This window comes from Durotheca rogersii (genome assembly GCF_024521655.1).
Source record: "Durotheca rogersii strain YMJ 92031201 chromosome Unknown GGS23scaffold_4, whole genome shotgun sequence".
In the NCBI taxonomy this organism is placed as follows: Eukaryota; Fungi; Ascomycota; class Sordariomycetes; order Xylariales; family Xylariaceae; genus Durotheca; species Durotheca rogersii.
The window spans coordinates 806126-832921 of record NW_026251235.1 but is presented as its reverse complement, the minus strand read 5'-3'; the positions used below and the strand labels follow the sequence as shown (position 1 = coordinate 832921).

General features: G+C 57.7%; 9 protein-coding genes across 9 annotated transcripts; 5 read left to right on the top strand and 4 right to left on the bottom strand.

The window, feature by feature from the left end:
* Positions 1-1755: 1755 nt before the first annotated feature.
* GGS23DRAFT_554491 (uncharacterized protein) lies at positions 1756-2730 on the top strand. The gene has a single exon (XM_051515546.1). It carries the CDS (start codon positions 2002-2004, stop codon positions 2251-2253), a length of 252 nt encoding a protein of 83 aa, XP_051374602.1. The 5' UTR covers positions 1756-2001; the 3' UTR covers positions 2254-2730.
* Positions 2731-3156: 426 nt separating this feature from the next.
* Positions 3157-4919, top strand: GGS23DRAFT_554489 (transcription elongation factor). Its single transcript, XM_051515545.1, has 3 exons — positions 3157-3702; positions 3890-4648; positions 4702-4919. The coding sequence occupies exons 1-3, from the start codon at positions 3571-3573 to the stop codon at positions 4708-4710; spliced, it is 900 nt and encodes a 299-aa protein (XP_051374601.1). The 5' UTR covers positions 3157-3570; the 3' UTR covers positions 4711-4919.
* Positions 4920-4962: 43 nt separating this feature from the next.
* Positions 4963-7128, bottom strand: GGS23DRAFT_554478 (PALP-domain-containing protein). The gene has a single exon (XM_051515544.1). It carries the CDS (start codon positions 6738-6740, stop codon positions 5373-5375), a length of 1368 nt encoding a protein of 455 aa, XP_051374600.1. The 5' UTR covers positions 6741-7128; the 3' UTR covers positions 4963-5372.
* A 345-nt stretch (positions 7129-7473) lies between these two features.
* On the top strand, positions 7474-9827 carry GGS23DRAFT_617011 (DUF185-domain-containing protein; the record flags this gene model as incomplete). Its single annotated transcript, XM_051520826.1, has 2 exons — positions 7474-7840; positions 7929-9827. 2 exons carry the CDS (start codon positions 7474-7476, stop codon positions 9314-9316), a joined length of 1755 nt encoding a protein of 584 aa, XP_051374599.1. The 3' UTR covers positions 9317-9827.
* Positions 9828-10164: 337 nt separating this feature from the next.
* On the bottom strand, positions 10165-13428 carry GGS23DRAFT_594053 (tRNA synthetases class II (A)-domain-containing protein; the record flags this gene model as incomplete). Its single annotated transcript, XM_051518107.1, has 6 exons — positions 10165-10347; positions 10414-12834; positions 12891-12926; positions 12985-13011; positions 13079-13224; positions 13350-13428. 6 exons carry the CDS (start codon positions 13426-13428, stop codon positions 10165-10167), a joined length of 2892 nt encoding a protein of 963 aa, XP_051374598.1.
* Positions 13429-15012: 1584 nt separating this feature from the next.
* GGS23DRAFT_594052 (uncharacterized protein) lies at positions 15013-15915 on the top strand (the record flags this gene model as incomplete). The annotated part of the gene is made up of 2 exons (XM_051518106.1): positions 15013-15091; positions 15242-15915. The coding sequence occupies 2 exons, from the start codon at positions 15013-15015 to the stop codon at positions 15913-15915; spliced, it is 753 nt and encodes a 250-aa protein (XP_051374597.1).
* Positions 15916-16665: 750 nt separating this feature from the next.
* GGS23DRAFT_358867 (uncharacterized protein) lies at positions 16666-18161 on the bottom strand. The gene is made up of 3 exons (XM_051513223.1): positions 17726-18161; positions 17401-17529; positions 16666-17324 (listed from the first exon to the last, which is right to left on the bottom strand). The coding sequence occupies exons 1-3, from the start codon at positions 17813-17815 to the stop codon at positions 17067-17069; spliced, it is 477 nt and encodes a 158-aa protein (XP_051374596.1). The 5' UTR covers positions 17816-18161; the 3' UTR covers positions 16666-17066.
* A 4312-nt stretch (positions 18162-22473) lies between these two features.
* GGS23DRAFT_554465 (RING/U-box) lies at positions 22474-23939 on the bottom strand. The gene is made up of 4 exons (XM_051515542.1): positions 23551-23939; positions 23445-23476; positions 23311-23374; positions 22474-23239 (listed from the first exon to the last, which is right to left on the bottom strand). Exons 1-4 carry the CDS (start codon positions 23690-23692, stop codon positions 23166-23168), a joined length of 312 nt encoding a protein of 103 aa, XP_051374595.1. The 5' UTR covers positions 23693-23939; the 3' UTR covers positions 22474-23165.
* Positions 23940-24651: 712 nt separating this feature from the next.
* GGS23DRAFT_358490 (Rhodanese-like protein) lies at positions 24652-26412 on the top strand. The gene is made up of 2 exons (XM_051513222.1): positions 24652-25886; positions 25951-26412. The coding sequence occupies exons 1-2, from the start codon at positions 24889-24891 to the stop codon at positions 26003-26005; spliced, it is 1053 nt and encodes a 350-aa protein (XP_051374594.1). The 5' UTR covers positions 24652-24888; the 3' UTR covers positions 26006-26412.
* The last annotated feature ends 384 nt before the right edge of the window (positions 26413-26796 follow it).

Sequence of the window (26796 nt, the reverse complement as noted above, 5' to 3'; positions counted from 1 at the left end):
CTTGCCTCGCCAGTTGGTCTAGGATTCCAATCGCACATCCAGCAGCTACCATCCAGCCATACGCTGCTTAGCAACGACCCGCTTAGTGATATAAGGGTTGGTTGCGGACATGATCGTCATACATATCATCATCCCAGAATTAAGGACGCGCGAACGACTGGGGAAACACGTCGGTTACAATCCCATAGGCCAAACACCCCCGAGGTATGCCCCTTTATACTTATTCCCGTCGCTGTCCGAGTTCGCAACTAGCAACACTGCAAGCTAATACAAATCATAAGGAGATCCTTCCAGGGCATATGGCATACAGCGACTTGAGACAGCGCAGAGACACAACGACGGCCGGAATAACCCATTCGGATTTCAACCCATCGTTAAACCTGTCAAGAAGCGAACAACAATCTGACCTATTAGGTTTAAGGAGCGCCCCAGACCAAGCAACCCAGTGCACTCCGATAACGCCAGCCCCTGGGCTGTCAAAGGCTAAAGAACTCTCCTTGAAAAATGTAAGGGGTGCCGTGCCCGGGGAAGTAAGAGCTGCGAAAAGCGGGGGGGTTGTGAAGCGACGTGACCTCGGTGCTGCCCAGAAAGAAGGGTTGAATGGAGGTAGAGGTGATGCTTCCACATTTGTGGTCTCTTCCATGGCTGGTGCGTCGATACCGAACTCACCCGAGATTGTTCTACTAGGCGTTTCAGCCCCGAATGATAATCGGCCAGATGGTGTTAGACCGGCTCTTATGCCCCCGCAGGAGCCAGTATGGGGCAATGACTTTGGCCATGGCTGGAGAGGTTCCAATGTAACCCTCCTCGAGCTCAACGACCTGGGCAACGCTGATAGTTTGAACGGGTATATCTACTCGAGCAACTTCGCCGGGTTGGATAGCATGAGCGACCCCACCGACCTGAGCAACTATACCGGTTCGAACAACTTCAACTTTTTCTCGGATATGGAACCCGGCCAGGATTCGAATTATACGTCTTGGCTCGACAACCTGATATTCGATCTGCCTACCGACCTGGGCAACGAGCGGGTCGAGCCTATCTTCCCAGCTATCGATAGTCCTGTCGCCGCTCCCATAGCCGCCGCCCAGCCCCCTTCAATTACGACTGAACTTTCAGATGCGGTCGATCTCCTGTCACCTTCGGCTGGTCCCACCTCTCATTCCGCGTCTGGAGTTTTCAGCGGGCTCGACTTTTCGCGGGGGCATGTCTAACCGGTATGAAACTTCGGGGAGAGCGGTTATTATTAGTATCGTCCTTTATACCTAGGTCCTAGAAGGGAGAGGCGGTCATAGCAAAAGAGAAGAAGGATATTAATTTGGGAGACTGCATCGCAGCCATGGTTTGAGATAGCGGACTCGTCAGGTGTCTGGCGACGCCGTTCTTTTTCACTTCATGGCCGCGGCAGAAGATCTAGTGAGACTAAGCGAGAAGTCCGCAGAATAGAATAGAGGAGGAGGGTTATTAGGGAAGGCGCCGGCTTTTCAATGGAGCAGATTCTTGGGCGGTGGTTGTTGTCTCTGAATAGGATGGGAAAGTCTGGCGATCCCACCGGTACTCGTGTCCTGAGGAGCCTCGGGATTGCGCTCCGGATTGGTTACGGATTCATGGTGGAGTGAGTAGATATAGTAGGTACTTACTCACCCCTCTTCAATCGACGCGGAGTAAGAGAGCAAAGTCGAGTTGCGGGCCTGGGTTTTCGAAAGTGATGGACTGTGGAAAGAAGAAATAATAACAACAAAAGCATATTGAGCATTCTCGTTCTTCTGTTTCTGCTTCTCTGGGAAGGATTAAGAGAGCAACTATTACATACAGGCGTTTCCTTTAATTGTTTGTTCTGCTGTGTTGGTTCTTCGGTTACGCAACCTGCTTCCTTCTGGCAGAGTTGATAGAGTTATCACACTTGGGGTTATTTGCTAGCAGTTCTTTTTTCGGAGGTGCCTCGCACGACCTATCTATGACTGGTCTCCAGTCAGACCTTTGCGCTGTTGCTGAGTTGTAATGCGTGCTCGCCTCTCTCTCCTCTGCTGCTTGGGAACTCTGCCTGATCGCCTCGCGCCTCCTCAGCTTGTCGATGTCTGGATCTATACCTATAGAGTCCCCCCCCCCCCCGGCATAGCCTGCCTGCGTTACGTAGTTCGGCTGCTTATTTCTTGCCTTGGGTGCTGGAGAGGGTTATCGGGTAGGGTGCTCTATAGGTTAGGTACCTCTCTAGTACTAGACCTGTGCAACGCTCGCTGTACTCCCGAGTAAAAGAGAAGCTGGAGGCTGCGTCAGGGGCAGATTGGGCAGGACATTTTGGCGTGTTTGCTGCGGGGGTATTAATCAGGGATGACTAGACAGGCGGGCGGTCTTATTCCGCGAGTGCTGCGGCGACGTGAGGCCGTTTGCCCCTTGTACTTTTTGGTCAGAGGAGAGAGATAAAAAGATGCTTTGTAGGTGTGAGCTGTTGCGTGTTTGTTGGCGGCAGAGAGAGAGAGAGAGAGAGAGAGGTGTTGCTTGCATTGCAACGAGCCGTGTCTGGTTGCCTCTGCACAATGCAACTACCTAACTACTTTACTCGCTCTCGGCGTTGATCCGGCACCACAAGGAGTAGCGCCGCCTGCGTGGCTGACAAGAAGAAGATAAGAGAAATGTACTGCGGAGTAAGGGATATTGCATTCGTCGCCCCTTGATATGCCTACAGCCCATCTGGTATGATGTTCAAGGATATGAGATGATGTTTTTTTTTGGTTTATTTAGTTGGGGCATGAATAGCGGATCTTAATTAGATGGACGTACGGAGTGGTAGTGGTGTGGCTGAGTGGTTCTCTGAGGCTTTGGTAGGGGTAGTTTGAGCTGTGGCGCTGGTATGAGGCACCTGTACCTAAGGTGGGTTACAGGTACTTATGTGGTAGTAGAGGTACCTATGATACGAGTCAACTGATCCGTACCAGATCAGTAGGTTACTTAACGAAGGATAGGTTCGATTCCTAACAGCGCTACTTGGTAGTCTTCGCTATGTTAGCTTATCTGTACCTACCTACCTAGGTACAGGTTGCTCGAATGATAACTTCGGCACTAAATGAATATGGTATGTACGTACCTCTACCCAAGGTACCTCCTTAGGTACCTAGAATAAGATATCGGTACTCTTCGGCTAAATACCGGCGGAAGGCCCGGGAGTGGGGTCAGTGCGTAGGAATCCGGCATAGCGGCTTGCGGCTGCCCAAGGAGAGGACCGCGAACGGCTTGTGAAGAGCTTCATTCACCTCTTGTCCACTTTCTCTTTTCCCCGACTCTTACTCTGCCCGACCTGGCCAGGTCCATCACAAAAAAAAACCGCAGTGCTTTGGAGGGACGGGATCCTTGAGTCAACGACACACCGCTCTATAAACCACGCCTTGCGCGTCGTCCTGTACGCATTCACCGGCTGCTAGAAGCCAAGCACGACAGCTTCCACGTCCCAGCAGTCCCGTTCTCCGTGGCCTTTTCCCCGCCCTCCACGAAACGTCTACCGCACCCTCTCCCGACTCGCCATCGCTGCCTCCCCTCCATCCTTGCCATCGCCGTCGCCGAAAACCGCCCGCCATGGACCAGCGAGAGCTCGACACCCGGGTCAAGGCCCTGCACAAGGCCTCCCAGACCAATGAGCCGGCAGCCAACATTATCGCCCTCATCGAGTCGCTCAAGAAGGCATCGCCGACCGAGGAGATGCTGCGCGTATGTGGTCCATGTCCCATCCTGTCCTCCTCCGAGACACGCATACGCCGTGCTGGGCTCCGCAGAGCCAGGTCCTATCCACCAGCTACATTCCTTATCTGCTTAACTCATGCCATTCCCTCCTCACCCACCTGCTCTATCTAGCCAGCGCTGCATCGCCTCCCTGCTAACCGCCAAGCGGATCTAGACTACCAAGGCGGGCATTGTTGTCGGCAAACTACGCGGGAATGCCAATAAGGACATCGCACGAATCGCCACCGAAGTGGTTGCGAAATGGCGGAAGGGCATCGAGGCTGAGAAGCGGGCCAAGGGTCTACAACCGGGCAAGTCCCACAGCACGCCCTCTCCTGCAGCCAAGGCCGTTTCGCCCGCCCCGAAGCCTCTGGTCGGCAATACCAAGGTCTACGAGGGCGACATAGAGAAGCGCACCTTCAAGGCCGACAAGGTAGACGTCGACCGCACCGGCTCCCAGGTCCGCAACAATTGCATCGGCCTCATCTACAACGGCCTCGCCTACCGCTCGCACGAGTCTGCGGATAATGTCGTGATGCGCGCCGTCGAGGTTGAGCAGGCCGCCTTCAAGGCCTACAAGGGGGAGACGAAGGAGTACAAGGACAAGATCCGCTCGCTGTTCCAGAACCTCAAGGTCAAGACCAACGCCGAGCTCGGCAGGAAGGTCATGGCCGGCAAGATCACAGCCGACAGCTTCGTCACCATGTCCTCGGCCGAGCTCATGTCCCAGCAGCAGCGCCAGGCCAACGCCCAGCTCGAGCTCGAGAACATGAAGAAGGCGCAGGTGCCCATGGCCGAGAAGAGCATCAGCGACAGCCTCGAGTGTAGCGGCTGTAAGAAGAAGATGGTCAGCTATACTCAGGCCCAAACCCGAAGCGCCGACGAACCGATGACGACCTTCTGCGAGTGTATGAACTGCGGAAAACGTTGGAAGGTGAGTCTGGAATCTGGCCCCCGGACTTGGGCTGGCAAATTAATCCCGCGCAGTTCTCTTAAGGTTACGTGTTCGCTTCTGCTAGCGCGCCCCGCCTCATTCGGCCTGTGAGGGGAAGGGATTCAAGGGGAGTAATGAATTGCGAGTATGGGATTTCTCACGAGGTTGATTACGTGTCACACGCTGCAACATAGACGGCAGGTGGACTCATGGTAGGCGTATTCGAGTTTAGGGCGACGGCTGGGATCTTGTTTCTCCTAATCCACTGTTTTATTCTACCCCCGCTCCCCTCTTTTCTCTCTCTTTTTCTTGTCTTTTTTTTTTTTTTTTTTTTTAATTTGCAACGAGTTTGCGAGGAGTTACGGACAGTGTCAGGCGAGGGAATTCGAGAATGAAGAAAGCCGTGTCCTTTTGAGGGCTTGTTCGTAGACGATGTGGCCCTCTCCCGCGCCGAATCCCCTTTTATAACTACGACTCCAAATGGCAGCGTGTGTGGCGGTCTGTATCATAGATGAAGAATGGCACACCCTCGTGGGTTTTTAGCGTATTCCGGTGGTTAGCCTGCTAGTAAATCCCAATTGATTACTCCCAAGTCTCTCCTTTTCTTTTCTTTTCTGTCCTCTCCCTCTATTCCTCGTGACTGATGTCTAGATTCGGGGTTGTTCTCTTTAGATTGTATCTCGCGAAGACTCTGCACACATATACTGCGATGGCGGAGGGAAGTTCACCGCGTCGGCCTTTCGATCTCTAGCAGGGCCAGCAGGTCCTCGGGCTTGGACCCGTTTCCTTCCTCCTCAAGGCCCATCTCGGCGATGTGCTTCCAGAACTTACTAAGGTGGCGGGTGCCGGAGTCGCATAGGATGGTGACGACGACGCTGCCCTCGGGGAGGGACAGGGCGGTGACGACGGCGGCGACGCAGTTGACGGCGGTGCTGCTGCCGGCGAAGATGCCGTCGTGCTCGACGAGCCACCGGGCCATGCGGCAGGCCTGGGCGTCGGAGACGCGGACGGCGTCGTCGACGAGGTCGCGGCCGGCCTCGAAGTTGGCGGTGACGCGGTTGACGCCGACGCCCTCGACGATGGAGTCGACCTGGCGGCGGCGGCGGGTGCCCTCGCGCTCGGTCGGCGCGTACATGACGCCGTGGCGGACGCGGTGGTAGAGGCCGCTGCCGTGGGGGTCGGCGAGGACGACGCGGACGGCGGTCAGGCGGGCGTCCTCCTTGAGGTAGCGCGCGACGCCGGAGAGGGTGCCGCCGGTGCCGGCGCCGGCGATGAAGGCGTCGACGCGGCCGCCGGCCTGGCGCAGGATCTCGGGGCCGGTGGCGCGCCGGTGCGCCGCGTGGTTGGCGGGCGACTCGAACTGGTCGGCGAAGAAGCCGACGCTACCGTCGGCGTGGCGCGCGGCGTGCTCGGCGGCGCGGCGGCGCGCCAGGTTGACGTAGTGGGCCGGGTCGGCGAAGGGGGCGACGGGGACGCGCTCGACGGCGGCGCCGAGGTGGTGCAGCAGGTCCGACTTCTCGCGCGCCTGGTCGTCGGGCATGCAGATGTGGGCGCGGTAGCCGCGGGCGCGGGCGAGCGCGGCGAGTGAGATGCCCGTGCTGCCGACCGTGCCCTCGTAGATGGTGTCGCCGCGCCCGGGGACCAGCTGGCCGGCGGCCTCGGCGGCGTCGATCGTGGCTAGCGCCACGCGGTCCTTGGGGCTGTTACCCGCGCCGTTGAGCAGCTCCGCCTTGGCCAGGATGGTGCGCCCCGTCGCCGCCGACAGGCTGCGGATCCGGACCAGCGGCGTGCGCCCGATGCAGCCCTCGATGCCGTCTCGGATGCCGTCTTCGCCCGCGCCCCCACTGGCGGCGGCGGCGTCGCCGTCGTGGTCCTCGAGAGACACGGGCCCGCCGCCCCAGAACAGGCTCGGCTTGGGGCGCAGCGCGCTGCCGTTCGCCTTCCGCCGCCCGCCCGCCGCCGCCCGCTGCTGGAAGCGCCGCTCCAGGTCCGGGTACAGGTCCTTGAGCCCGAGGGTGACGAGGACACCGGCCAGGAAAGCGACGGCGACGGCGACGGTGCCGTAGGCCCTGGGATGGTCGCTCAGCGACATTTTTCGTCTTCTTCTGTCGTTCCCCTTTTCTTTCCTCCGGTGGAGTGTTTTTGCTTTCTTCTTTCCTCCCGCTGTGTGTTAACACTCCTCCGTTTCTCTCTTAGCTCCGGTAGGTATGTCCCGTTTGCGGTCTCGATTTACCCGGATCTCCAGCAGATACGTTTCATGGTCGCCCGGCGATCATCCCGTTGCTATACCGGCGCTTCCAATGCCGTTCCTGAGGTGATGGCCGGGCTGGGTATGTACCTAGCTTGATCGAGGAGGGAACAGTAGGTAACGCGACATGTGCGTATAACCCACGAAACCGCCCCAATCGACGGGTGGCGCCGTAACCCTAACTGGTTCTCAGTTCTGGTGATGCCATCAAAATCAAAATGCCGAAACTGACAGGTACCTGGGGTAGGTACCTTAGGTACTGATTGACATGGGGAATGTACCCAATGTGGCTTATCGTTATCGATTACCTCCGTACGGCAACGACCGACTCCCGACCGACCGGTCCCTGAAAAGGCAGCAGTAGAGAAAAAAGGCAGGCCTTCCCCTCCAAATCGTCACCCGCTCTTCATATTTCCAACCCCTCCGAACAAAGGGCGCACTCTCGCACGTCCGCGTCGGTACCTATCCATCCACTCGTCCAGACTCCAGTGCCCCCCTACTTGAGCGTACGAAGAAGAGAAGAACGATCGAATACGCAGCAAGCCGACACCACACGACCCCGGGCGCGACGACGAAGATGGACTCGCTAGTCGTGTCCAGCGTCCTGCGCCGCCTGTTTCGACACCCGGCCTGCCAGTCGCGAAGGAACCTGGCTACGCTGTCGTCGTGTCTGCAGCACAGCCGCCGGCGGGCGACGCAGAGGCAACACCACCACCAGCACCACCAGCACCCCCCGAGGCGGACCATGGCCACCCGGGATACCCTCAGGGGAGCCAAGCGGGGCACCGCCGCCACCGAGAGCGGATGGCAGCAGCGCACCTCCGTCATCACCCTCGACATGTCCGGCGAGTACAAGACCTACCCTACCGTCACCGCCAACGACCTGCGGTCGCATCGGGACCGCCCGCGCCGGGTCAAGATGCTCATGCGTGACTTCATCGAAGGTTGGTGGACAGAAGAGGGGCAGATACGGGTGTGGTGTTGTTGACGGGGGACGCGTGCCAAAACTAACTCGCCCGCCTCCCCCCGCAGACAGCCTCTACAACCCGCACTACGGCTACTTCTCGAAGCAGGCCGTCATCTTCAGCCCCGGCGAGCCGTTCGACTTCAACGCGCTGGCGGACGAGCCCGCCTTCCACGCCGAGCTGGCGCGGCGGTACACCGAGTTCGAGGACGCGCTGGACGCGCGCGCCGGCGCCCCCGACCTGACGCGCCAGCTCTGGCACACGCCCACCGAGCTCTTCCGCCCCTACTACGGCGAGGCCGTCGCCCGCTACCTCCTGTCCAACTACGTCATGTCCACCTACCCCTACCACGACCTCATCATCTACGAGATGGGCGCCGGCCGCGGCACGCTCATGCTCAACGTGCTCGACTACATCCGCGACGTCGAGCCGGCCGTGTACGACCGCACCAAGTACAAGATCATCGAGATCTCGTCCTCGCTCGCCGCGCTCCAGACCCAGCAGCTGCGCCAGTCCGGGGCCTCCTCCTCCTCCTCCTCCTCCTCCTCCGCCGCGGCCGGCTCTCCCTCGGACGCCGCCGCGGCCGCCCGCGCCCGCGGCCACGCCGACAAGGTCGAGATCATCAACAAGTCCATCTTCGACTGGGACGCGCCCGTGCCGTCGCCCTGCTTCTTCCTCGCCATGGAGGTCTTCGACAACTTCGCCCACGACGTGCTGCGCTACGACCTCGTCACCGAGGAGCCGCTGCAGGGCGTCGTGCTCATCGACGCCGCCGGCGACTTCCACGAGTTCTACGAGCCCGCGCTCGACCCCGTCGCCGCGCGCTACCTGCGCGTGCGCCACGCCGCCACCGGCGGCGCCTACCCGCTGCCCTACGGGCCCTCGTCGCCGTCGCGCTTCGCCTGCTCGTCGTCGTCATCGTCGTCGTCCTCCTCCCTCTCGTCGTCGCTATCGTCGCCGCCGCCGCCGTCGCCCCTCGCGGCGCGCCTGGCCGCGCTCTCGACGCTGTCGTGGCGGCTGCTGCGGCGGCTGCGCGCGGCGCTGCCCTTCGCGCCGAACCTCAGCGGGCCCGAGTACGTGCCGACGCGGCTGATGCAGTTCTTCGACGTGCTGGAGCGGCGGTTCCCGGCGCACCGGCTGGTGGCGGCGGACTTCGCGGCGCTGCCGGGGGCGGTGCGCGGGCTGGGCGGGCCGGTGGTGCAGACGCGGTACGCGCGCCGGACCGTGCCCGTCTCGACCCCGCTCGTCCACCAGGGCTACTTCGACATCCTCTTCCCCACCGACTTCCGCGTCGTCGAGGCCCTCTACCGCGCCCTCACCGGCAAGCTCACCCGCCGCTTCTCCCACGAGGCCTTCGTCCGCTCCTGGGCCTACGTCGACGACACCCGCACCCGCTCCGGCGAGAACCCCCTCCTCTCCTGGTACCGCAACGCCAACGTCCTCGTCACCGTGTGACGACGCCGCGGCGCGGGCGGGCTGGGCGGAAAGAGGGAGGGCAAGGAAGGGGGGGCTGAGTGTGGAGATGGGTGGTGGGTTCGCGGACGCCGGCTATATATTATATATGTGTATATATATATATTCGAAGGAGGCGGTAGCGACCGGTGAGGTGGGTAGGCGGGGACGGAAGTGAGATCGCGAGGGAAGTAGTAGGTATATCCAAGACGGGTTTTAGGCAGGTAGACGAGAGGCACGTATGGGAGGACGGAGTCTGGTGATACCACTAGCCACACACACACACACACACACACGCACGCACTCAGTCTATATATATACGCCTGTCCACGTACATAATTCATCTAACCCACCCACCTGACCGGTTTCTCGAAACACGGGCGGACTAGTTGGCGTATTCTACTATACTTGTAGCACAGCATAGCACAGCATAGCCACATCGCGGACGCGCGTATACATGGTTTGGGGGGAAATGACACGCAGATGTCTTTTTTGTCGTCCACGAGAGCGAGAACGCGCGCGATGAGACGAGCGATTCCGCAGCGACCGTGAAACTAATACATAATGCCTAGCCTACATAACCGGAGCCGGCCCTACCGAATAGAAGCCCAGTAGAGTGCTGCTGCTGCTGCTGCTATATAGAAACCGTCCGGCTCAGATCCGCATCGACTCGCCGTCTTCCCTCCGTAGAGAGCCCCCCGATCGTCTCTCTCCGCAGGTGGGGAGGGGGAGAGGATGCGGCGAGGGGGAGAGAACAAGGCCATGTCCGTAGACGAGTAGCTATGGTTACAATGTTACAATGAGAGTGTGATCTATCGACATCTCGACGAGGTGCGCGATGACGAGATAGGTCACTCCGAGATCTTGAGCTTTTCCGCGAGCCACTTCTCCGCGACCGCGACTGCTTCCGTGATCTTGTCCGCGTTCGTGCCCTGGCCCTGTCGCGTGGGCTCCTTGCCGCCCGACTTGCCGCCCACCACCTCGGTGACTGCCGCGGCCCACAGCTCGGCCGTGACGCCCTGCGACGAATGTTCCTGTCGAGACTTCGTTAGTGGTGTTGCTTTTCTGTGAGAAAACCGCTCGCCCGATTGTCAACTTACTGTGCCCACGTAGACGCCGTGGACCACGACGCCCTCGGCCTCGCTGCCGCCGAAGACGTACACTGTCCGAGTCTTGTCTTTGCTCTTAAAATGGTTCATAACATCGGAGATGGCCTTGGCGTTGGCTGAGATGGGGAGGTGTCCAACAAAGTACTTGGAGTCCTTGTTCTCCTCCTTCGTGAAGTGGCCGGTGACCGCATCTAGAGCGGTCTTGCTCTCGGCCTTCTGGCGCTTCTTCTGCTCCTCCACGACGGCCTTGACGACCTTGGAGAACCGCACCTTCAAATCCTCTTTCGTGAGAGTGGAGACGACGAGGTTGTTCAGATCGACCGTAGCCTGCTTGACTTCGGCTTCCTTCTCGGGGCCGAACGGCAGGGACTCGATGGCGGCGATGCGCTTGCCGAATTCTTCGGCCTCGCGCTGCACGCGGTGAGCAGCCTCTCCCGTGTAGGCAACTATGCGGCGGATGCCTTTAGCGATACCGCTCTCTTCGACGATGACTAGATCCTTGATGATGCCAGTCTTCTCGACGTGGGTACCGCCGCAAAACTCGACGCTGACTTTCCGCCATTCAGGATTTTCAGGAGTCTCAAGCAGCATGTCGACATCGATGCCGACGGACACCACGCGCACTGGGTTCGGATACGTCTCGCCGAAGACGGCGCGAACACCGTTGATGCGCCTGGCCAGGTCAAGCTCGACATCCTTGGCGTAGACCTTGCAATTTTGTCGGACGTATTCGTTTGACAGATGCTCGATCTTCTTCAGTTCGGGCAGAGTGACCGCCGTCTTGTGCGAGAAGTCAAACCGGAGCTTATCTTGGTCGACGAGCGAGCCCTTCTGGTTAACCTCGTCGCCCAACACTTCGCGTAGCGAGTGGTTGAGAATATGCGTTCCCGTGTGGTTGTTTCGGATGGGCTGTCTTCGTAGCTCGTCGTACTCGCAGGTAACCACGTCGCCGGCCTTGAGCTCTCCATACTTCAGGAAGCCGTTGTGGACGATATATCCGCCAAACTGTTGGACGTCGCGAACCTCAAATTCTGCAACATCGTCGATTACTATCTTTCCCGTGTCGGCAACTTGTCCACCCTGCTCGGCGTAGAAATTGGTTCTGTCCAACAGGATTCCGAAGGGCGTATTCGGCGCAATATCCTTGGTGGACTTGACGAACTCGGTGCCTGTGTAGATGAGTTGCACCTTTCCGGTCATGTCATCCTCCGAGAACTTTATCGAGAATTTGGGTTCGTCGTTGGGAAGGGGTAGCTGTATCTTGTCTTTCAATTCGGCAATCTGGTGGACGTTCAACTTTGCAAAGGTTTGGACCGCCTCCTTGACGGCTTTGCTAGCTTCTCGGGCCTTCTCTCTGGCGATGGCAATCTCGTTCTCGTCGGTCTCGAGGCCCCGCTCTTCGGCCATGAGCTTAGTCAAATCCTCCGGGAAACCAAATGTGTCGTACAGCCTCCAGACATCTGCCCCCGAGAGCTTATTGGTTCCGCTGCTGGCTGCCTGGACCGCGTACTTCTCGAACTGCCTCTCGCCACGATCCAACGTCCTAGCAAATGCATCCTCCTCCTCGTCTAGGATCTCCTTGATATCTTGCTGCTGCTTCACGAGCTCGGGGAACTGCTCGCCCATCTGTTCGACTAAGGCGGGTAGGATCCTGGAGAAGAACGAGCCGATCTCGGCGCCGAAATACTTCCTGGCGTATCGAGATCCTCTCCGTAGCACACGGCGAACGACGTATCCCCGACCTTCGTTATTAGGCACGGCGCCATCCGAAATCGCAAAGGCAAGCAGCCGTATGTGGTCAGCAACGACGCGATAGGCGGTGTCAATACCGTCCGAATCGTCTTTTCCGTACGTGTCTGTGTACGGCCGCGCGCCCGTGACGCGTTGGATCTGATCGAATAGGGGGGTGAAGATGTCGGTAGCGTAGTTAGATTTCTTGTCCTGGAGTGCGGATACCAACCGCTCGAAGCCCATTCCTGTGTCGATGTGCTTTGCTGGCAATGGCTTAAGCGACTTGTCTTTCTGACGATCGAACTGCATAAAGACGTTATTCCAAACCTCGACGACCAGGGGGTCATCCTGATTGACCAGATGGGCGGCATTTCGACCGCCAACCTTGTCGTAGTGGATCTCGCTACAAGGTCCGCAAGGGCCTTGGTCGCCCATCTCCCAGAAGTTGTCCTTCATGTCACCAGGGAGGATGTGGCTCTCGGGCACGCCGACAGACTTCCAGAGCTCCTTCGCCTCGAAGTCGGGTTCGAGGTTGAGGTCGGGGTTGCCTTCGAAGTAGGTAACGTACAGTCTCGAAGGATCTAAGCCGTAAACTTTGGTGAGAAGCTCCCAAGACCACTCGATCGCCTCCTTCTTGAAATAGTCGCCAAAGGACCAGTTGCCCAGCATCTCGAAGAAGGTCTACGGCCATTGTTAGCGTCACGGAGGGGGCCTGTAGGCAGATAGGTTGCGCGTACGTGATGGTAGCTATCTTTGCCGACATCGTCGAGATCCTGTTGACAGTTAGCTGGAGCCGAATACGCCACGATGCCGAGAATTGAGGTGCCATACATTGTGCTTGCCACCGGCGCGTATACACTATCGAGTGAGTCAGCAACCCAGAACCGATACCATCCGCCCTATCGGGGCCGCCAACGGATCCCACCTTTTGAGTGTCGACGGCACGCTTCAGCTTGGACAGATCGTCGCTGCCAGCAATGGTCCCCAGGAATATAGGCTTGAATTGGTTCATGCCCGCATTGGTGAAGAGTAAGGTGGGGTCGTTGTAAGGAACGACAGACGACGAGGGGACTGGAGACGACGGGGAAAATCAGCAAGGATCCTGAAAGATTGGGCTCTATGTGACAGGAGGGATCCATCTGAAGCTCGCGTCAAGTTATTTTTACACTCGCAGCGTGCTGCGTCGTCTTCCGTACCTATGGTGTGCCCCCGCTCCTCGAAGAACTCGAAGAAGGTCTTGCGCACTCGCACGCCCGTCCACTCGGGGCTGTCCATGGCGACAGGGGTCGCGCAAGTGCTTTGCGCTCTTCGCGGAGAGAGAGTGGGCAGCCGTAGGAACGGCGTACGGGCAACAGAGAGCGTTCCCAGCCGAGTCGACACCCGGGGTGTGAATCTGTGAATGGTGGTGGCGGCGGTACAGGGGAGGGCGTGGGCGATAACGATGGTGGGGTAGGAGGGGAAGGAAGAGGGGATGGGCCGACGAATGCTGGCAGTAGGAATGGCTGATGCTACAGCAGAAGCGGTTAAGCGAAAGGGAGCAGCGGCGGCAATGCCAACGATCGCGTCAATGGCAGCGGCGGCAGCGGTGTTGGTGGTGGTGGTGGTAGTAGTGATGGTGGTGGTGGTGGTGGATGAAAAAGAGTGGCTTGGGCAGAAAGGTGTACAAGAGAGACCGGCGGTATAATAGGAGCGACTCTGACTCAACGACGCGCCGCCTACAAACAGCGGGCCGCCGGCGCCGCATCGGATTTTCATCTGCCTTCTTCTCTGCCTTAGCAGCTGGCAGGTAGGCAGCTTTGCAGCCTTAGGCAATGAACCCGTTACTCTGACTCTCCCTTCCTGTTCCCTTTCCTTATCTTCGACTGGCACTGTATCTGTACAGTAGGTACTGCATCGGCCACTGTCCGCATTTTCCACGCTCCCCACAGCTTACCCTGAGGGCTGAGTCACCACCTGACTGGCCCCAGGTACTGGTACTCGCCAACAGTACTTGCTCACGTGCCGCCTGGGTCCCGCCACGGCACCGGAATCGGACGGATCAGCAGCTGGCAGAGATTACACGTACGCTGGGTCGCACGCATCGCACCGCGCAGCACCGCGCAGCACCGCATCACATCATGCGGTGGAAAGAAGAGAAAGAAGCCAACGGTCTGGTCGGGGGGTCGAGTCGAAGCGAGTTGCATGTGGACATCGCAGCATCCTCACCGTCAAAAGGGGGCAAGCTACACCCGCCGTCCGATGCCGAGCGCACAGCACAGAACACGCATGGGAGATCTGGATGGACGAGCCATTACCTAATACCAGGTAGGTACCATGGAAAGAGAGAGAGAGAGGAAAAGGGGTGGAAAGAGGTGGAAAGAAGGTTCGCCGAGAAGGCCAAGGGTTGAAGGATGTAGGTGCGTAGCAGTACGTACCTATGTATGTACTTCCACATATGTTCTAATACGTATAGGTACCTGAGGTACATGCCTATGCTAGACGAAGAAGAGGTCGTAGGTACCTCCTCCTAAACACAGAGGATCGCGGCCATCCTACAGGCCAATTGTTGCTGGCTGGCTCCCGAGAGCTCTCCACCACGGCTCAGTCCCTGGCTGCTGAGGCTTGCCGCTACCACCGCCCGTCTTTCCATTGTCTTCCACTCCACCCGTCCACACCTTCGCCGTCCGCCATCCAACAAATTGGCCAAAACTCCCATTCCAGCACCGATGTCTCCCACTTCCACACCCCAACTCCCCCGATTCTCCCCAGCCATTGCGCTACCACAGCACCACCACCACCACCACTATCGCCAGCCGCCGCCGCCGCCGCACCTACCACCACCCCAGAGCCCGGCCGCCGAGCCTCGATGTTGGAGCCGGCATGCGCAGGATGCGCAAGAGAAAGGCTGAGTCTCAGGACAATGAACGGCTATCTAAGCGACTGAGCCTGCTCAACCTGGGTAAGTCTCGGGCTTTCCTCCTCTGCCGAGAAGAGATTGATACGAGACACGTGGGGGAAGGGGAAAAAAAAAAAGCAGAACACGAGAGAGGACCAGGGAGAGAGGGAAAACACCGCCCGCTAACACACAGCCGCTCGCGGCGCCCCCTAGAGCGAAATGGCCACCGACTCTACGTGCCAGTCGAGTCGCCGCAGCTGCGGCCGGCGTCGCCGTCGGCGCTGGCGCCGATCCCGGGCGACGACACGATGCAGCTGGACGACACGAAGCACAAGGTGTACATCTACGACCTGGAGGACGAGCTGTCGGACAGCGGCAACGAGTCGGACCGCGACGGCAAGCTCGTCTTCCTGCCCGACATCGAGAAGCACCTGCGCCGGAACCGCATCCCGCCCGCCGTCCTGGCCAACCGCGACGGCGAGCTCGCCGGCATGCAGGTCGTCCTCTACCGCGAGCCCGAGTCGCTGACCGTCGCCCCCGAGCACGACAGCGTGCGCAAGGTCATCATCGAGGCCCGGCAGCGCGCGCGCGAGCGCCAGAGGGAGGAGCAGCAGCAGCGGCAGCAGCAGCGGCAACAACAGGAATCTACAACCCCTACCACCTCCGCCGCCACGACAACTACCACCACTACTACCCATTCTTCTTCTACGCCCATATCTTCCTCCCCGTCCACAGCCCCCCCTCCAATGATCGCCCCAGCCTTCGCGCCATCGTCGAATGGTCTCAACGGGCTCAACGGCTTCGCCCATCAAGGCTGGGCGGGCGCCGGCGCACCAGGCCCCGCCGCCGACCCCGACTACGACCCGGACGCCATGGACGTAGACTAGGGGGACCAGGCGGCGTGAAGAAAAGAAAACTAGAGTACAACAACGACATCGGCAGTGCACACGTGCGTGATACACGATGCACGCTCATAACATACGCATACACGGCGTTCGGCTTCTCGTTCATTTTTTTTTTTAGCAGCGACGCACGTCCAGCGGGGAGGGGGGGGAGCGGAAGAGACCGCCGTCGAGAGGGCAAGGCCCAACGCCGGGACCTACTCGCCCTCGTCGTCAAGCTGGGGCCGGACGACCGATCGATGGCAATTGAGCAGAGGAACCAGATACAGGGAACGGCGTTCGTAACCACCAGGCGCACGGGATATGGAAGGAAGGGCGTACGGGGATACGCGGGTTATTATATGTATTTACTACATACGCAGAACAGGGCGCAATTCGAATTCTGGCTGATGGCTCGCGCCCCTTTTTTTGCGCCCCCGGAAGAGAAGTAGTGCCGGCGTAAGCAGCGCGGTGTAATAGGCGGATACGGGACGGGACGGAGCGGCAGGGCGCGGCTCTGCCCCCCGCCGTTCTGCCGTTGTCGCCCTCGCGTCATGACGTAGCCCACCCGGGAACAACCCACCTCATCTCATCAATTAAGCATTGCCCATCCGGTCTTACACTCTCGAAATCACTCCCGCCTCCTCGGCCGGGCCTAGTTCGCGTCGTCGTGTAGGTATATTCTGTAGCTAAGCATAGGTAAGGTAGGGAGGTAGGCATACGACACCAGTGCGGTTTGAGGTTCTCTTTTTTTCTTTTTTTTCTTCGTCTGCACGGCCACGTCGCGAACGGCGGCCAAAAAGAAGAGACAAAACTGAGAGCGAGAGCAAAGAGGGTAGGAATACGATAAGACTACCTCCCCCTGACCTCCGTACATAGTATAGCGTCGTCCCAACGAAATAGAAAAGCATGTAACTTAGGTCGGCGTCGACCGGCTGCGGATCACGTTGCGCCGGATGCCGGCCAGCTTGATATCTTTGTTTTTCTTCCTTATTACGTACCCTCGATCGTTTCGGCTTTGGTTTGTCCCACTCTCGATTAATTCCTCAGCACTTCGTTTCCCATATCCTCTCGTCTCCTCTCCGTCTGGGGCATCTATGCCTCGCTATCGTACACGCGCACGTACACGCGCCCGAGCTGAACTCCTCGAGCCAGCTCTACCTCTGGGGGGCGGCTGGACCCGTGGCGGGCTCGACGCCGGCGGCCTGTGTGGGATCGACCTTGGGGCCGGCGCCCTCATAGACGGGTGGCCTGTTATTCGGGTCGTAGACGGGCGGCGGCATCGGGTGCATGCCGTAGCTGCCGTAGCCGTAGCCCGGGGGCGGAGCCTGATGGGAATGGTAGGCGTTGTAAGTGGCGTTGGGCCAGGCGTAGCGCGGGTCGACGGCGGCTTTCTCCTGTCGCGAGAGGAGCCACTGCGATGCCGGGGTTAGTCGAGCCGACCGGGAGCTAACAGTTGGCAGGGGAGTTAGAGAAGAGGATAGAACGTACGCTGTGGTAGGCGAGAGGCTTCAAGCCGGCGCGCACACGGCGCTTAGCGTGAATGCGCCCGAGGATGAGATACAGGGCGAGCAGGACGCTGATGCCGAGGAAAATGGACCACTTGACGATGACGCCGGTCTGCGGAGCCGTTAGCTAAGTTCGTTGCTAGTATGTATTGTGTTTATCTCATCGCTTCCGTATCTCGTGCACATCCAGGTACGCCATCCAGATATCCACCCACGTAGGCCCGAAGTCCCACGGGACCGACAAGTGACGCCTCATAGTGCTGGCAGACGGCATTACCATGACAACAGGTAACATGGGAGATACGTACCCGAGTATACCAGAACCAGATTACGCGGCCATCCTGCTCAACATACTGGCGCCGCACCACCTGGGCGCTGGAGGGGACGAAGGCGAACATGCTGATGGAGTCGATTCCTGCGCTCTTCGGTTTTCCGGTTTGGCGTATGTTCTCCTCCTCCTACTCTCGTTGCCTCTAATCTTTTTCGACTCTCGCGTCAAACAATATATAGGGTGCGATAGGATTGAATAGCGAGTGTTCGGCACTTTACAAGAAGCGAGAGTGTAGAACTGAACGAGGAGAGGGCGAGGGTATTAGGAGTGGTTGGGAATGAATCGGCCGGCCGCGGATGTGTTTATTATGGGGATGGTTGGATCGACGGGAAATGCGATGCGCTGCGCCGCGCGGCACCAATCGAAGCTGTCGTCACCGTCGCTTTTATTAGATGCGCAGGCGAGACGGTTGTCGTACGGTGTAGCTCTGCTCGTGTTGTTAGCAGGTCCAGGCCGGCGGACTGGTCCTCGACAGCTTGGGTGATGGGGCTAGCTGGCAACTCGATGAGGGCCTGGTGGTAAAAGCCAGAGCAATTCCTGGGGGAAGAAGAAGAAGGGGAGAGAGGAGAGGAAGACGAGTTGGGAGAGGGAGACGCCAAGCCCTTTTTTCCTTCTGGGCAATGAAGAGAAGAGAAAGTACGAGAGAGACGCCGGGGGAACTTTCCACGGATTTCCTGTTTGCCGTCGCCAGTACGACCAACGAACGACCAGGGCACGGAAATGGGGTGGCCCTGAACCCGGTCGCGATCACAGGCTACAAATCTATGCCGAATGTAAGCTAGCTGTCGTAGTACATCTCACCACTACCGTAGGAGGTACCTCTGCTGTAGATTCTATGATGCCGACGTACTGCGCAGCCAGTATCTTCACACGCACGCTGATACTTAGGTACCTACCTAGGTAGGTACCTACACAGGCAGACTACCGGAGGTGTCTACACACACAGAGACACCCACACCACCCAAGTCCAGAGATTCCTAGAGATGGGAAACCCCTGCAGATGCGGAATAGCATGCCTACTGGGTGGAGGGATGAGCAGGTACGTAGGTCGTATTTGGGTGGCGCGGACTCGACCTGGGGCATCACTTGTTACAGCTTTCGGCCTGTTTCATCAGACTGTCTCGGCAGCGGAGGGCATACGAGGGGGGGGCGTACAGTACAGGTTACTGCATGCTCTGTGCGGTCCATGCATCCATCGTTACGTACGCCTGTTTTATTCCTGCGTCGGGAATACCTACATATATGAGTAGGTATATAGGGCGTGCGTGATTTCTTCTCTTAGATAGATAGCACAGCGATAGATGAGAAAATTCGTGTTGAAGCCCTGGAAAGGTAGCAGTAAAAACTTTTACATTTCTTAACGCAGTCCGGCCTACCATCTACTATATTTGCTAATTCGTAGCACTCAGAGTTGTAATAAAAAAAAATCAAGTTTTTAAGTTAATTAGCCTGCAGCAGGTTGCCGTTCGCCTCGACGGCATGTGCTTCTAGGTGACAGGAAAGTATAGTAAGGGAAAATTACAAGAGATGTGATAACTTCTCAAAAACAGCAACAGGAAATGTTGTACCTCCCACCCAAGTACTACCTATACATATATATATAGCTATCTACGTATGAGGTGAGACCCAGCGAGGACGAAAAACCCGGCTCCGTTGGCGTTGGCTCCCCCTCTCCCCCTCCGCCGCCGCAATCGCAATTCCAAGTCGCAACCTACCTGAACCAACAACCTCTTACACCTCTTACGCACCAGCCCGCACCAGGAGGCTTCGAGTTCGATCCCCCGCGCGCGCCTACGGTAGCACCGAAACACGAACCGCCCAGCTAGTCGCACCCATAAGTCCGCCGCCCGTCACACCAGCAATAATACGTGCGCGCACTACCCTTCTTACCTTGCCTGCCTACACGTACCTCTACCCCCTACGTGATGTAACGTAGGTATGGATCGCCCAAGTACGTATACAGGATGCAGGCCAGTCCCGCACATCATCAAGCAGGCCCCCTCTCCAAACACCACCCTTTCTTTTTATTCCTTTTCTTTTCTTTTCCTTTTTTTTTAAGCAAAGCCGACGCTCGTCCCAAGTAGCACGTCTTTGGCACCACCCCCGCAGCGAACCTAGCTAGACCCTCCCACGATGCGCGAACACCTGGTCTTCGCGGCGGGGGGAGAAGACGCCCAGACCTGAGGGGGAGGGGTTGCGCGCGTGCGATCGCCCGTCCTTCGGCCGTCGTCGGCCCGCATCCGGATCGGCGCCTCCGCCTTCCGCTCTGGGGGACGGGGTTCCAGCCGTCGGACGGGACGGAGAAGCGTGGCGGCGCCCGACGCCCCCGTGGGCGGACCTGGTGGCGTTAGCATTCCTGCACCCCGACGTAGGTCGGTGGCGCCGATCGGCCGCACGCATGCCTACCTGCACGCCTACGAGTGCCGTCCACTCGCCGACCGCCTGGGCCGGGCAACGTGTCGTAGGCCGACGTATAGGTAGGGAGGGGAGTAGGAAGGCTCTGCCTGCGACGAACGGGGTGGGCGATCGCGAGATCCGATCGATGGTGCCGATGCCGTATTATTAGCGGAATCACCGGAGGAGTTGATTTCGTCGTGACGGCATCGCTTGTTCCGTTCCCCGGGGTAATGCATATCCATGTCGCTGTGCAAAGCCCTACGTTGCTTAACATGTCTAAGTAGATCTCGATAGGAGGCCCATCTAACTAGGCTAGCTGTATCCCGGCGCCTACGCAAATACGTCCCAGGGCGTCCGCATGACTACCTGCTGTGACCCAGGACTTCCCGTCGTAAACCCCATCCGCCACGGAGAGGAGGAGAAAATTGCACTCGCAGAATACGCCGATGCGCCTATAAATTACTAATGATTAGGGTACCTGCGCAGGTACTTGTCGTATGTCCCCAGAAAGCAAGCGCAGCTTCTTCGTGATCTCGTCAACGAACGGCCCCGTAACCCGATTTTCGAGGCCGGCCGCGATTAGGTAGGTTGGTCATTCTCGTGAGACGGTCGAGCCCCACGTATCTCCGGTAGTGTAGTATCCGGACTCTAGCTTCGTAAGACGCCCGCCCGCCTGCCCGCTCGATTTAGCGCAGCGACGATTCGCAGTCCTGTGTCCCTGTGCAACAATCTTCGGCAGCCCCCCTCGGCTGGTCGTGCCAATCTAATAGTTACCGATTACCGTCCCAATGCCCCCCCCGGCCCCCCCGGAGACGATAGAAAAACGAAAACACGCGTATTAGTCCACCTTGCACGCCGGGCGACTTTCGGTCGTCCTTAGCGCGATCCGTCCGCAGGGTTGCCTTCCCCCACGGCCTCTGGTGTCGGCTCCACCATGACATGCGCCCCCTCGGCAATCTTCCGGCGTCTCTCCTCGCCAGCATCGACGATTTTCCGCAGTGTTGTCATCCGTCGCTCAAACGTGTCGGCGATGGCGGCGTAATCTCCGGCGTCCACCCTGTCGCGATCGTGATGGCCGCTTCCGCCGGCGCTGGCGCTGCCCGAGCCGTGCCGGCTCGCCTCGCCGGACAGCTCGCCCTCAGAGCCCAGGGCGCCGCTTTCGACGCCCTCGATCCGCAGCATGAGGCGATCGATCCGACCGGCACCATCTCCGGCGTCGTGGTCGCTGCTGCTCCCCCGGTCCGACGCGGCAGGGGATATTTGGCTGAGCTGTGCATCTAGCACCGCCCACGACGACGATAAGCTCGAGGCCCAGGCGATGTTGTATCCGCCACCAGAATCGGGCTCTAGGTCCAGTATCATGGCTCTATTGGCGCCGGACGGATTGCCGGTGGATGCGTCCGAGTCGCGGCTGAGCTCAGCTAATGCTTCTGTTAGGATGTCTGGGTCATCGTCGCTGAAGATGTAGCGCACATGTGGATGATGGGTGGTACGCGTGGAAGTATTGTTCACGAGGGCGAAGATGGGCGCGAAAGGGGACGGCTCATGACGGGGGTGGTGGTGGGATTCAGCCTGGTCGTGGGCGGCGTCGGCAGTTGGTGGTCGTTCCATTGTAGGCGGTTCGGTCATCTCGTCGAAGACTAACAGGTGGAGGAGGTCATGGAGGTGGCGGAAGGATGGTGTCGAGCGGCGGAGGGCAGGTCGGGATGATGCAAATGTCGGAGAGGAGGAGGCTGGCGCATGGTGACTCCAGAGCGGTGTTGGGAGAAGCTGAGAAACGAAGGCGGGTGTGCAGGCGGGAAGACCCAAAAGGGCCCGAGTTCTGCTGATGCAAGAGGTCCGACTTTGCTGGGTACCCGGTAAGTCAAGCGTGTAAGCCAGAGCCAGAGCCCGGATCAGGTCGGTTGGGTCAGGCAGGTAGGTACAAGACGTTTTAGTGATGGAAGCGTGCATAAGGTGGTGTCATACAAGAGCTGCAAGCCACTCGGCCGTCGAGGTGGAGGTACCCCACCGTACGGACGGTACCTGCTTTGCTGCCTCCCTACCTCCTCTACCTACGTAGGTACCTCCCGCCTGTAATTACACGCCTCGCCTAGAGACAATAGCTATAGGTAGGTATACTTCCTAAGGCGGGCAGCTTTAGGAGGTAGGTAGGTAGGTAGGTAGGTACCTAGGTAAACTTCACTCGAATCCGCACCTACATACCTATACATACCGCCCTCGCCCGTAACCGCAAGCTAAATTATGCATGGATGTATATCTGTGTTATGCTTGCTTGTCCGTAGCACCACAATCCAACATGTGCAAGGATCGGGTAAGGTCGACAGCCTCTATCTTATCGGAATGTGGGGAATGTCGCTTGGCGCCGCCCAATTTTACTTAAGGTAGGTACCTAGGTACATAGGTACATAGGTATCTAAGGTAACTCTTCCCGAACGCCGTGAGTAAGGCACCTCCTGTGCGGATTTGTTCGTAGAGTGAATCACTCACAGAACACGACGGGCACCTAAACTATACGCAACGATGTCTGAGAGTTGCTTGCAGACTGTATGGATTATACACTCCTACCTAGGTAGGTACCTAGCCCCCTTTGAGGTATAACTTATACCGTTAAGCCACCTATCCCCTATGACGTAGTAAGGATAGAAGGGCTGGCCACTTTTAGAGCCCCAGCGGTCGGAAATCCGTCACTACACATACCTGTAACTTACTACCAGGTAGATAGGTACCGATCATCCATCCTCCTCATAGACGTACATGCGGGCACACCCACGTGGGATTGGCGTGAGACTACGGCGCCTCGCCTCGGGCCTTGGTTCTGCTCGTCTTCGTTTCCGCCTCTGTCCCAATAGCGATGATTAACCCCCCACAGGCGCTTCCCGAGGCAGGCACCCAACCCCGACGTCGCAAACGGAAGTCGGCCGTAGACAGGGCGCCCTGTGCTGTGCCCCTCCTGGAAGGAGGATGTGTATAGGGCTCTCACTGGGAATCCTCTGTACAAACCATCCTCTCTCCCATCATTAGATCCCGGTTGTGTCCTGCTGTTCAGGGGCCGGCTGCGGCCCTGCCCCTGCTTCTGTCTCCCATTCGAATTCTGGGCGGAGAGCCTCTCAGCGACGATGCCGCTAGCCTTGAGAAGAGAGGGGAAGCGAGTGCTCGACTTACTCTGCCGACACATTGGACACTGCCCTTTGGCCGAATCTTGCTTTATCCACTCCATAATGCAATGCTCCAAACCGCGTCAGCACGTGTTCATTCCCACCCACCCGAGACCGAACTCGCCGGGGCCATGCGCTCACCATGTGAAAGTTGTGGCCGCATTTTCCAGACACTAGAGAGACAAGATAGGTCAATTCTCCATGGCTGTCGGTAGAGGGAGGATGGATGCGGATAAAGGCAGCATACGAAGACTGCAGTCGTCACCAGGGTACTTGCAAGTCGGGCACGTCCCGTCAAAATGCACCTGGCAGATGCCGCACACGTCGTCCTCGGGGAGATCCCATCTCCACGATGCGACGGCGTTCCACTCCTTGATCTTGACCTTCATCGCTAGGTTCTGTCTTGCGTATGGCGATGGCGGCGGCAAGATGACCCTGCTCGTGTTCGGCAGGGGACCTCGAAGTTGGGCACGCGTAACGGGCTGCACTTGACGTTTCCTCGATGCTTGGGTAGCTTATTATTTCCGTGCTGTCTTATTGGACGGTGTTGTTTGGTTTCGGAACGATGTGTTGAAATGGGAGTTGGCCTCAGAATGGGAAATAATACGTGCATGTCGCCCAGGAGGATACCTGCCCACTACAGGTACTTTACGCAACAAATCCACTAGTTGAAAAAAAACGCATAAATACATACCTGGCCGCAGGCATAAAGAATAAATAAACACATTGAATGACCCCACCACATTAGGTACCTTGCCAGAATAGCTGGGTATAGGTAGTTTCATTAATCGTTGAAAATATTGCAGTCAACAGACTTCAATACCTCAGATACATCTGACCCATTTCCACCGTACCCATTAGGTAGGTTGATATCTATAGACACTATCCTATCATACACATACAGACTTGAAGACCTTTGTGATAATGGGCATCCACTATTGCCGCCAAGGATCTACCCTGCGTGTATCAGCACCCTCTTGTGACCTGCTTGAAGGGGGGGCTATCTTGGTAAACCTGTCCGGGCAACTAGGGGTTCGCTCTTTTTTTTTTTTTTTTTTTGCAAGCCTTCCAGATTTGGGTCCATTGCACCATTCCAAAACCTTTAAGTAGTATCCTTGCCTGACTCTTTTGTCACCTGCCTAGACGCTCTTCCTCTTCTACCCTCTGCGATCTCCTGGGGCTTCTCAATTCTGCCCTGTCGAGACGCTGACTTACCTGTCTGAGATAGAGACATGTACCAGGTAACTGCAGGTGCTGCAATGACCAAGTCACAGGCGTACGTTGCCCGTTAAAAGACCCCGCACCTCCGGTTTCCCCAAGCTGTCGGATCACTATCTCACTCAGCTCATTTGTTCATCCGAAGTTCTTCTCCATTCCATTGCAAAGAGCCTCTAATCTCTTCTTCCCTTGGGTGAGGTGCCGATCTGGATTGCCCACTCCCCAACGGCGGCCGGTCCTCACCTACCCCTGGTAATCTCATTCCGAAGCCCTCCGGCCCGAAGCACCTTAGCTGCTCCGTGCTGGAATTCCCTCCGTCCAGTCACATAAACCCGCCCTCCTCCACACTCACAGCACCAGACAGGCCATGGCTGCTCGCGTAATATCACGCTCAGTGAGAGTTTTCTCGCTTTCACAACGAGGCCTCCGTGACCTCCCAGGCTTCCAGAACTTCCCTGCCTTTCAAAAGCTACCTTTCAGCTCTACAGAGCAACGGCGAAGTCTTTCCTCCTATCTCGTGACACCTGCCGAGCTGGCAGAAGCTCTGAAGAAAAGCCCGCCCTCTCCGATCAGCCCCGAGCCGAGAGTCATCCCTCTATGCGCAGCCTGGTTCCTGCCGAATGATGAGCGAAAGGGTATCGATGTCTTTCGGGAGACCCGGATTCCCAAGGCGCGCTTCTTTGACCTCGACAAAGTTATCGATAAGCGAAGTCCGTATCCTCATATGCTCCCGACGCCTGAGCGGTTTGCCGAGGCCATGAGCTCACTCGGTATCCGCAAAGAAGACACGGTGGTGGTATACGATTCGAAAGAGGTGGGCATCTTCAGCGCGCCGAGAGTAGGTTGGACTCTCCAGGTCTTCGGCCACCCCAAGGTGCACGTCTTGAACAACTTCAGGTTGTGGGTTGAAGAGGGCCACCCCACCGAGTCTGGGGAGCTCTACAACGTCGAATGCAACGCATATCCGATCCCCAAAATAGACGAAGGCAGAATCGCGAGCTACGAACAGGTGCGAGATGTCGCCCTAGATCATAACAAAGAAGGCGCCGAGGGCGTGCAGATCCTCGACGCGAGGCCGAACGGCAGATTTACCGGCAAGGACCCGGAGCCCAGAGAAGGGTTGTCGTCCGGCCACATGCCAGGTTCTATCAACATACCCTTCAGCGCCGTTCTCGATCCCAAGACCAAGGCATTCCTACCGAAAGAGCAGCTCGTGAAGCTATTTAAGGAGAAAGGCGTGGACCCGTCGAAACCTATCATCTCTACCTGCGGCACCGGAGTAACGGCAGTTGTCATAGATACGGCCCTCGAGGAGGCCGGTTACGGTTCTCCGGAGACGCGGCGAGTCTACGATGGGAGTTGGACGTAAGTAGAGACTCCCGTCGCCGTTCACCTTCTCACGTGCTTGCGCGAGCTAACCAATGTATAGTGAGTGGGCACAGCGAGTTAGTCTATCCGACTCCTTAATCCGCAAGGATGAGTAAGGTGATGCGGGGCGTTTTGTCAGCCGAATTGATGATGAGATACCCTCTTTGGCAAGGAATTCATTACGCTTCCGTAGATTGAGATACCTACCTATGCTCTGCGAGCGCCCCCCCATTTCTCTCTCTTTCTCCGTCTCTTTGCGAGCATGAGGCATGGTTGACACGTGGGGTATACCTTGATTTGACATTGTCCATCAGTCGAGCACGGGGTAGGGCGCCGTGAGGTAACAAGATCAGGGGGGGGAGGCATACCTAGGTACTGTAAATAGACAGAATTTCGGGGCCAGAACCCCAGGGCGCGCGAGGGAGAATTCTACAACGTAACCTACCTAATCATCTAGGCATTGCATCAGTATCCTGTACGATATAATTAACAAAAACGAAACTCATCTCAGGGTAGCAAGACGGGCGTACGTGTGCAGTCAAAGCATCCTAGATACTGTGAGTCCAGCGTCTCTACCTATAACTTGAGCACTGTTGATTAGCTAATAACCATTCCCCCCGGGCGTAGGCGACAACATTCTTAAAGAGATAACGAGGCCATCGTGGGTGTCGCCTCCCTAGGAAAAGAGGGAGCACGTGTCGTATGAAGCACAGCCGAGCAGACATGGTAGAAGCAGGTGGCATCTTACATCATTATGCATGGGTACCTAGATGTACCTACCTTACCTTAGGTACTGACAGACCCCGTTATCTACCTACATCTATACACGCAAGATACCAGGAATATGGACATAAAAGAAGAGTTCGGTGTGCACAGACCACTCGGTTGGGTCTGTCTTCCCACAAAC

Excerpts from the sequence above, each read along its gene's own strand:
- GGS23DRAFT_554491 (XM_051515546.1), top strand. The coding sequence starts at position 2,002 with ATGCGTGCTCGCCTCTCTCTCCTCTGCTGCTTGGGAACTCTGCCTGAT.
- GGS23DRAFT_554489 (XM_051515545.1), top strand. The coding sequence starts at position 3,571 with ATGGACCAGCGAGAGCTCGACACCCGGGTCAAGGCCCTGCACAAGGCC. Across the intron at positions 3,703-3,889 it reads CGACCGAGGAGATGCTGCGC|ACTACCAAGGCGGGCATTGT; the intron begins GTATGTGGTCCA and ends AAGCGGATCTAG.
- GGS23DRAFT_554478 (XM_051515544.1), bottom strand. The coding sequence starts at position 6,740 with ATGTCGCTGAGCGACCATCCCAGGGCCTACGGCACCGTCGCCGTCGCC.
- GGS23DRAFT_358867 (XM_051513223.1), bottom strand. The coding sequence starts at position 17,815 with ATGTTCGCCTTCGTCCCCTCCAGCGCCCAGGTGGTGCGGCGCCAGTAT. Across the intron at positions 17,530-17,725 it reads TCTGGTTCTGGTATACTCGG|ACCGGCGTCATCGTCAAGTG; the intron begins GTACGTATCTCC and ends ACGGCTCCGCAG. Across the intron at positions 17,325-17,400 it reads AGCCTCTCGCCTACCACAGC|TGGCTCCTCTCGCGACAGGA; the intron begins GTACGTTCTATC and ends CCGGCATCGCAG.
- GGS23DRAFT_554465 (XM_051515542.1), bottom strand. The coding sequence starts at position 23,692 with ATGAAGGTCAAGATCAAGGAGTGGAACGCCGTCGCATCGTGGAGATGG. Across the intron at positions 23,375-23,444 it reads GCGGCCACAACTTTCACATG|CATTGCATTATGGAGTGGAT; the intron begins GTGAGCGCATGG and ends CGCGGTTTGGAG. Across the intron at positions 23,240-23,310 it reads GTGTCCAATGTGTCGGCAGA|AATTCGAATGGGAGACAGAA; the intron begins GTAAGTCGAGCA and ends CTCTCCGCCCAG.
- GGS23DRAFT_358490 (XM_051513222.1), top strand. The coding sequence starts at position 24,889 with ATGGCTGCTCGCGTAATATCACGCTCAGTGAGAGTTTTCTCGCTTTCA. Across the intron at positions 25,887-25,950 it reads GTCTACGATGGGAGTTGGAC|TGAGTGGGCACAGCGAGTTA; the intron begins GTAAGTAGAGAC and ends ACCAATGTATAG.